General features: G+C 44.7%; 1 protein-coding gene across 2 annotated transcripts in view; it reads right to left on the bottom strand.

Annotated features, from left to right (window-relative positions):
* Positions 1-10,000, bottom strand: part of ctif (CBP80/20-dependent translation initiation factor) — a 138,389-nt gene that overhangs the window by 43,930 nt on the left and 84,459 nt on the right. The window contains exon 9 of one of the 2 annotated variants that reach the window (XM_063210651.1): positions 745-807. The exons of the other annotated variant lie outside the window; for it this stretch is intronic. Within the exon in view, the coding sequence (XP_063066721.1) occupies positions 745-807 (63 nt within the window). The remainder of the gene's footprint in view (positions 1-744; positions 808-10,000) is intronic. 2 annotated transcript variants of the gene reach the window in all.

Here is a 10,000-nt window from a genome sequence, read left to right as displayed (position 1 = left end):
ATGGCAATACTAGACTGATACATAAGCACTGAGAAGCTGTTGTGGGGCACCTTATCAAGCCTTTCCCGTATTTACTTTAAAAAAAATTCTTTCGCCGTTTGTTTTTGTCCGAGTAACCTTCACTAATCTATCACATTTCCGAATACATAATTACCCACACAAAGAAAAAAATGTTGTGGAAACAGATATGAAGGTGACCTTCGCACAGTTTTTGCCTTGTGTGTTTGTCATCAACCTGAGAACACCAAGAGCTGTACTTCATCTCAGCAATGTGTGACAGACCTTGAACATCCACAAACACTGACAAACAAGCCTTACAAACACTCAAACTGTTTTATACTACATTTAGAGTAAATACTGTAAAAACACACGAAGAGAACTCTGAAAATCTGACTGTGAATCCTCACAGTCAGATGCACTTGAACTTGGGAGAGATATCTCTAAGTAAGCCTTTGTATTTCTTTTGAAGTATTTTTTTCCCCCACAAACAGCTTTGTCAGGTTTAACTGTGAACCGGTATGTTGGTTTGTCCCGGAAGGAAAATTCCTCTTTACAGACTCCGTTTAGTTACCATTTCATTCAAATCCGTAAACCCCAAAGTCTCTTTTCCACACATCTGTTGGTCGATTTTCCACCAGGTCCTCTGTTGTTGTTAGTAAGAAAATCCTACAGGTTCCACCACCCACCACACGCCCAAGTTCTCCGCGGTTGTTAGTACCCACCCCTGCCCTCCTCCCCACTGACCTGGTAACTTGGCGCTTTCCTGGGGCAGACAGCAGCACCGTTAACTGGTCCTGGTGAACGTTTCTAAAAGCATGAAAGGGCATCTAGGTTTCAATTGGAATGATTTATTGACTTATTCATTGATTGGAAAGATGGAAAAACAAGCCGTAGAATAAAAAAGATGGCGGAAGCGTCAACACTGGACACGCGGGTAAGGAAGCACAGGAAGAGAATTATTAGATCAGCTCAAAGCGTGATGATAGGAGGCAATAGCCCAATGGTAGGTAAGGGGAGAAGAAGAAGAAGCGCAACGAGAAACCCATCAAAAAATAAAATAATAATTAAAAAAACTCTTGACAGGTCATGTGCAGCTGTATACAACGAAACGATTAAAGACGACTTGGATGAATAAGAGACCTTACTGAAGCAGTGAAGGCTAGCAGTTGCTCTGTTTCAGGGCTATGTCGAGCAATACTAGTTTTAAGATTTTACAAATAAACCTTACAACAATAAATATCTCTGGCGATATTTGAATCTAGGGCATCCCAATATGTATTAATGGAAAGCCATAGAAGAAAACAAGAGAGGTGGAGACCTCGAGACAAGCCTATATTTCAAAATAAGTGCCGTGACCAAATGCTGAAATGAATATCAGGTGCTAACGGGGAGAGGAGAGGAGAGGAGAGGAGGCTGAGACCTGGCCTTGCTCCGAGGGGAAGGTGTGTGTGTGTGCGTGTGTGTGCGCACATGTATGTCTGCGTGTGTGTGTGTGTGTGTGTGTGTGTGTGTGTGTGTGTGTGTGTGTGTGTGTGTGCGCGCGCGGGGGGGGGGGGGGCATGGGTCTTGAGGGGGTGGAGAGTTGGCGAGATTGTGGTTTGGGAGGAGGAGAAGAGTCAAGACTGGCCAGCAGGCTCAGCATTCGAAAACAGGTGGGCAGTCAGACGCAGACACACTGGCATGTCCTAGCAGCTCATCACACACACACGCGCACACACACACGCACACGCACGCACACGCACACGCAGACACAGACACAGACACAGACACACACACACGTCAACACTCATACACGCGCCCGCCGGTCAGACACCAAAACATGGCCATGGCATTCACTCGGAGTGGTGCTATTTTTAACGCACGGCTGAGATTGCCGGGCGTATAGCAGTCGGGGACCCTGACCTCGCATATGAGGCACGGAACGAGGTATTTTGTCAGCTCGGTGATGACAAAATACGTCTATGTTATGTTACATCATCACACTCTTTCGGAGAAATGGCAAAGGGTGTGTGTGTGAGCATACTGGAGTCTGCAATGAAGCAACTCTATGGAAATTCTTTCCCAGGGCCTACACTAGTCAACATAACAGGACACAGGACACTCAGCGAAAAACAGAAAGAACAACAAGATGTTTATATTAACAATTGTACTTCACAGCAGGACATTTTTATGCAATATTGTTTTGAATTTGAACATTGACTCCTTATAAGTCAAGTGAAGTTAAAGTCAAGTGTGCTTCAATGTCGAAGTCTTCTATATTACTGACATAACCAGAACATGTATTTCCTACAACATTTCTAAAAGGAACACTAAACTCTAAATGGAGGTTAGCAAAAATGAATTAACTACAGACGAATGATTATGTTGGCTTGTTTATAAAATAAAATTAGGGTCTAAAAGGGAGGGCTCACCAGGCTACCAGTCTTCCAGCACAGGGCCTTTCCAGACACTGTTGTGGTGGTGAAAAATTGTTCTGAGAGAGCAGGAGTACGAGCAAGAGCGCAGGAGACGTGGGTAGCTGACATTTAGAAAGCAGTCAACAACAATTAGCAACGCTATCAGATAATAGATCGCAGACACGCACACAGGCACGACAGGCAGGCAGGCAGGCACCTTGCCTGCACGCCAACCATCCTCTAATCAGCTCACTTTTCAGAGCTACACCTTGGCATGCAACAACAGCAAACAACACTGTAAACAAGGTATCGCTCGCTCACACACACGCACACTCTCTCTTTTAAGAGTAGAACGATAGCGATTTCTTTTTCATTTGTAAGCCTGTCAGATCTCAAGATCAATAGGGAGGCAAACACAATCAATGAGTGGGAAAATGCTAAAAGATGCTTGAGAAGTTTTTCAACAACGTATTGGAGGCTGTTATAGGACGAGATTAAAGGGTCATTCCATGTGAATTCACACAATTCCCTAGAACATAGGTGGCTAACCCGCGGCTCTCGAGCCGCATGCGGCTCTTTGCCTGGTGTCTTGCGGCTCTTGCGTCCATGTCCAAGTTTGTGTTTATGTCCCATAGGCAATATCCATTGGAATTGCGCACACAAAGTTGATTAGAACTATGGCAAATAAGTGGCCTGTAGTCTTGGTACTGTAGTAGGCCTTGCCTAAATGTGTCCTGAATGACCACGTTGGTGTGTGACATTTGTTACTGCAAATACAAGACGTGATTTAGGCCTAAGCCTATGTTCTAAAAATAACGCTTTAAAAAGTGAACGCGTCTTTCGCTGACTAGACAAAATAGCGGCAAAAATGTTTTAACCTGAAAGATTTGGCCATCACTCCTAAATAAGGTCAAGAAATGTGCTGTCCATATTTGTGGATTCTATTGCTCGGATATGGCGGTTATAAATGTGCAAATGATATGAAGAGAAAGGCGTCTGGAGCAGAGATGCGCCGAGAATCTCTGTCCTGCGTAGCCATCTCTGCGCTCTGTTAGGAGGAGTGTTCATGGCTATTGACCCAAAAGTGAAATTGTGTTTTTAGTTTAAAATCGTCACGGGCTATAGACAAATAGTGCTAAAAATAATGTTCTATCCTGGTTTTCGCGGTGAATGTCGGCCGTGGTCTATCATTGTCAAAGCGGCGCGGGCAGACAGCGTGCAGGTGGGAAACAATTTCAATCGACTTGTCGCTTGTCCGCGCTCAGTTTAGTCTCAAAAAGAAACTTTGATTTTACCCCTGGCCCCCTGTCATCACCCGCTGAAACATTAATGTGGAAAATGAACGGCAATTTGAAGAACCACCTTGTTAACTTTGGGTGTTGTCGTCAGACATCCAATGATGATCTGTGCGCAAGAAAGCGGTGCCTGTGCGCCTAACCCCCGAATGAGCTAAGAGAGGCGGATAGTCTTTGTGGCGCGTTACTTCGTGCTCTGTTATAAAGAGTGCTCATGGATATTATGCTGTGAAACGTGTTTTATTGAAATATGAAAGAATTTATTAACATACTTTTGATCTGTGTACCCTTGTCTTCTTATGTAAAACAACATTTTATCTTGAAAAAGCTCTTTCCCCAAAAAAATTGAAGCAGTAAAAAAAAAGGGGGGTGTCATCTTATATTCAGGATTGTCTTGTAGTCAGGCCATTAAGTTGGAGTGTAACATCAATCTGACAGTTTGTGTGTGTGTGTGTGTGTGTGTGTGTGTGTGTGTGTGTGTGTGTGTGTGTGTGTGTGTGTGTGTGTGTGTGTGTGTGTGTGTGTGTGTGTGTGTGTGTGTGTGTGTGTGTGTGTCTGTGTCTGTGTCTGTGTCTGTGTCTGTGTCTGTGTCTGTGTCTGTGTCTGTGTCTGTGTGAGAAAGGAAGAGATGGCTGATGTTCATGCCCATGTGTTGTTGTGTATGCTGGTCTGTGGTGCGAGAAGGATGGGTGATGCCCATGTTGGTGGGTGTGTGCATGTTTATATGCCCGTGTGATGTTTGTGTGCCGATGTGGCTCTTTGCTATGACACATTACAAAATGTGGCTCTTGGTCTCTGTCTGGTTGGCCACCCCTGCCCTAGAAGCTCCACAGGTGACCCTCTTCAAGGGTGCCTAATATCCCACATACAGGTACCTCTGAAGTTTTGATGCAAACTGAAAGAATCCTAAATAATAACATCCTACTTCTAATGGTTGTGACGATTTGTGGGCATGTGTCTTCCTACAAACTAAAATTAGAGGTGTCCAAATCTGGTTACAGTCTGTATGGAATTCACTGGCTTGAAAGGTGGGTGTAAAATGCAAAGTTTGTACAGGTAAGGCCTCATCTCCACAGCCAATAGACTTAGGATGCTACTACTTGGGATTCTTCCAGTTGGCGTCAAAAGGTACCTGTATGTGTGTATGTCAGACGGATCGAAGAGGGTCACCTCGGGAGGGCGTGTGAATTGACGCGGAAGGAGCCTAAAAACTATTTCCATTACTTCTGATATAGAAACTCAGCACGCCAGGCCATCAGACAACAAGGCCTATAGCGGTGATGAAGCAGCATATAGAATGTGTAGAAGAATGTAAAGATCGCTCACGGACTACACAATGAGGAAAAGGAAAAGTTTTTAGTTTTTGAAGTCGGGAACATCTATATGCAGACAGACCGTGGCTTGTGAATGTTTTTGTATGTAAATATTGATATTTATACAGACACCAAAAAATGTTGGGTGCATAAAAACAAACTTTGATAAGGACTGGGTATGAAAACAAGGATTTTATCAGACTGTGTAGACATGTGCAGGCGGCGGTGGGATATGGCTGTCCCTAAGCTTTTGTACACGACTGACTTTGGTCTGCGAATCATGCTTGATTCCTTTACATCCAAACAAGTCAGCTCAGAAGAAAAAAAAAAATCAAACAGAGAAGAGGAAGACACAAAAATGAAATGAAAAATGAAAAAAAGAAGAAGAAGAAGAAGGGGAAAAAAAGAACAATGTTTATCATTCCCAAAAGGGGGGCTTTGACATTTTTAGTCCCCTTGATGGTTGAAAGTGACACAACGAACGACAATCTTTTCCGTCTAATCCTGTTTGCTTCCAACATATCAAAAGCGAGAGCGAGGGAATAAATATTCATGAAGGCAGTTGGCGGGGAACGGGGTTGGTGAGGGGAACGAGACATAGACATGTTTGCCTTCACAGGAGGAACTCTCATCCTGACACAAACGAGCAGCGAAGATTTTGACTGTTTGAAGCTCAAACATGTTAATCACGCCGAAAACCCCCACTGCTAGTGTTGACCACAGCATGAAGCAGGTGCAGGACTGTGAAGGGCGGGCGGAGGAGACGGGTCTCTCTGCCTAAGACAGGTCTCTCTGCCTGAGGTAGGGCTTTAGACAGGGAGAGACAGAGAGCCATGCAGACAGGCAGGCACAGCCAGCACAACGAAGGACACGGCATGAGACAGGTCTCTCTGCCTGAGGTAGTTCTTCAGACAGGCAGAAGGAGAGTCAGGCAGGAAACCAGGCAGGCAGCACAACAGGCCTCAGAGGCAGACTGACAAAGGCATAAAGACTAGCAGGCAAAGGCCTTCGTTGTACATATGCAGATATGTTTAAAAAGATTTTTTTTTTGGTCTGTATACATAATTTAATTCCATTTACATGGCATTTTGATAAAAAATTACCTTTGTGAGAGGTGAGTTTCAGAAATCTCCACAAAAATCAGTTTTTTAAGGTATTTGTTTTAGGTAGTGGAAATTCCATTGACTTGTTGTAAACAACAGGCCCAAATGCCCTGTATGCGTTTACCAAAATATCCATATACCTGTAAGCAGGGTCAGAGACCCAGTCAGTCAGTCAGCACAACAGGCCTACAAGGCAGCCTGTCAATCCCACACATCACAGACCCCATGTCTTTTTAAGGAGACAAGTCAGTGTACAGTGTCCACGTGCCCGTGAGCTATTCATGTACACATGAACAAAAAGCAAAACTAGGACTGTGAAGATGAAGATGTAGTGTGAACATGAAAACATTAGTAAACCATTTTTGTGCTGTAAATTAAAGTTACTGTTGCATCTGTGTCAATCACATATTTTTCTTATTAAGACACCAACACCTCTTCAAATAAGATGTTTGGCACCCTAACATGGGTAGCTAGCTAACACTTTCACCAACCGTTTGGGAAATGGTGAATGCAGAGTTAAGATTGATAGTGCTCTTCAGACATGTGGACTCGAGTCCAGTGACTTGGACTCGAGTCTGACTCGAGTCAGCGCGTGTGAAGACTTGCGACTTGAAATTTCAAGATCAGAAAGGACTTGCGACTCGACTCGACTTGCACGCCTTTGACTCGGGACTCGACTTGGACTTGACAGTTGTAACTTTCAATGACTTGGCGTGACTTGCCATGTTGGGTCTAAAAAAAAAGTACAAGTCCAACCCTTGTTTTCAGAATGCAACAGCCCGCCCACATTCTTTGTTTGAATCACGTCATTGTCCTAAGCGGTGCTATGCCATTGACGGCCAGATGCGGCCGGACGCGGCTGGCCTGGACGCAGCGACCAGTGGCACAGTTGGAAACACCATTTGCGAGTCTCCAGAACAAACATAGCCTACATTTTAAACCATCGCGGAAGTTAATTTATCTCCCTCTCAGCCCCAACTCATTTTGCATTCTTAATAGGGTAGGCTATGGAAGTTTGCACTGTGATCAACAAATATTTTCTATCAATGGTGTAGGAAGTGTGTGGTGGGGCGCTGTGATGTGCAACACGAGTATGTAGGCTACACACGTGAAGCTCTCGCTCTCCCCCCCACGCTTACGACAGAAATTCAGTGAGAACCAATTGTCTAAATATTTTAGCTAAATGGTGATGGACATTGATTGTTGAACATTAGGCTATTTAAGCAGTTGAAATAAAAAAGCACACACTGCTGACATAACCGAACCACAGGACTTAATCTATTGTTGTTTGTTTTATTAAAGAGTACGCCTATCCGTTTTGCTTTCCCTGTCCTTTATGAATGCGCTTGCCTTCAGCCCCCGAAGGCAGTTACAGTAGGCTATGTTCCGCTCCCACACATATGCTTGCGAGTCAGTCACTTCAAAGTGAAGGTCAGCCTTGCGAATAATTTCCACCATCGCGGACAAAACCACGTTATGATGGATATGTGGCGAGGTAAACGTTACGAATATGGCCTGCTTTTAAGTTTCCCCAACCCAGGAAGGTGTGTCCGTAGGCTATGGCTTGATATCCCAGGGCTATATCACGACCACAACTCCACGCGCTGAAAATGCATGTTAAGCTCGCGCTTCTCAGTCTAGAAAGAGTAACCTCTCGGTAACATTCTTTGCATTGACCAGCCACCATCGGTTGAGTATTAGAATCAATAGAAAAAGACACGTTTATACATGTCTTAGTCTTCCAGCATGCAATCGAAAATCGGCGAGCAGAGAACACTTGGTCTTGCATTCATCAAAAGAGCTCCACCGGTTGCCTACTTTAGATGCTGGGTGAATGGTTCCAAAGGGAAATAATTTAGCCTATAGCCTATTCATGACAGTCTTGCAAAGAGACAAGACAAACGACCAACATTGTCAAATAATTGGTCAAGGCGCGAGATGAGGAATACTTCATGGCTATTGGAAAAACTTTGAAGAAACTGAGCGCAAGCAACACTGCTTCCCGCGAAGCTTGCGCTTGAGGGCTATAAACAAGCTATGCGCCCCGAACCTCACTGCTTGTTGTTCGATGACTTGAATCGGAACATTTTTAAGGACATCAGGGCTATCTTTGATTCCTGGAATACCGCCTCATCCAGCTGAACGCAGAGTAGCAGTGTCCCATATGTCAAATGGTAAGATAATGCCATACCTGTTCCTTGAAAGTTTTAAAACTCAGCCTTGACACACTATCATGTCAGCCACACCAGTTCAAACGCAATCTTTAATGCAGCCTATCGTGAAGTTTAAATGTAATGCGAGGTAGAGGTTGCAAGCTACTGCTGAGCAGCGCAAGACATGGGCATGGGTCGGCTCCCGTGGATAAAAAGCATGTTCCCTCTCGCGTGCTGCTCCCAGCCCAATCCTTGCGCGCGCGAACCTTGTATCTCGTGATGTCGACACCGCTTTATCTTGTGTTTCTCACAGTTCGAACTACATGCTTTGTTATATTTTGGGGGAGTTTGGAGTCGCAATTACCGCTGCTTGGAAATGACACGTTAGAGCTACGACGCCAGCACTGGAGAACTGGGATGTAACCCTGTTTTCCAAATTAACAAAAATCAGGAAACATAGATCCAGAACTTTGTTTGGCTACAATCTATGACCTGGACAGTGAACTTAATCTTTTTGAAGAGGCATGGACAGCATACAAGTGCCTTTGTGGGGGAGGAGAGGGCGATTGGGGAGAACAGGGAGACAAGAGCATGGCGCGAGGCGCATATTCGTTCGGGAAAAATGAGACATGTTGGATAGGGCATTACTTTTTCCTACACTGTAGAAGCGCAGAACAAGTTTGCCTCGTTGCCATAACTGACATTCTGCAGCGCTAACGCCATGTTTAATTGACAGCGTGCTGGCGAATAGTCTAGTAGCCTAATATAATGAACAAGACGTGGATTAATGACTGTGCAAACGAAGTTCTAGTTAACTTGGACTGTGTCGCAGTAAAAATGGTTGGTGATGGGCCATTGCGGCGAGCGAGAATGTGAGGGGGAAAAGCGACAATGCCGATATCAGCTTCAACAATAGTAGAGTAGAGTAGTAGAGTAACTTTATTGATCCCCAGGGGAAATTCAGGAAATTCATCATTACTTTACCAGGAATTTAATCCAACAAACTAGGCCTACTTTGTCCTCATTTCTTAGCCCATATGGACAAGTGTCTACTAGGCTAAATACTGTTGGCACTTAGCCTACAACAGACTATAGCCTAGTGCTGCACCATGCATGTGCTCATTGGTGGGTTCACAGTTATGACACTGTCAATGCTCAGCTTTTGGTTCACAGATAATGGGATGAAGTGAACATCATGGACCAGCTGAGACAGGGCTGCCTGCTGAGCTGTGCTGTTAACTCATCCTGTCTCACATGTGTAGCCACCCCCCCCCCCCCCCCCACCCCCCCCCCCCCCCCCCACACACACTCACACACACACACACACACACACACACACACACACACACACACACACACACACACACACACACACACACACACACACACACACACACACACACACACACACACACACACACACACACACACACACACACATGGCTCAATTCAAAAAAAAGAAATTGATTACCCCTGCTGTATGTCATATCTTGATGAGAATGGTGAGCTTAATATGGTACCTTAGGGAAAATGGCGTCTTTTAAAGCCAAACCAAAATGTTTACATTAGTCGAGTGTTACAGTAAAGAGAGGGGGGAGGGTGGGTAGCACCTGTAAGACATGAATAGGCTACTACTTTCACCCTTGGCCTTTGTGGGTAAATTCAAACATAGTACGCTGAAAGTGTGAATCCGCGTTTTCAGGTCGGAAGTGTAATATGCACCCCTAATGTCTTGACAAA

Source organism: Engraulis encrasicolus, chromosome 11, assembly GCF_034702125.1.
Source record: "Engraulis encrasicolus isolate BLACKSEA-1 chromosome 11, IST_EnEncr_1.0, whole genome shotgun sequence".
Taxonomy (NCBI): Eukaryota; Metazoa; Chordata; class Actinopteri; order Clupeiformes; family Engraulidae; genus Engraulis; species Engraulis encrasicolus.
The sequence above is the reverse complement of the archived record's forward strand: the minus strand, read 5'-3'. Positions and strand labels throughout refer to the sequence as shown.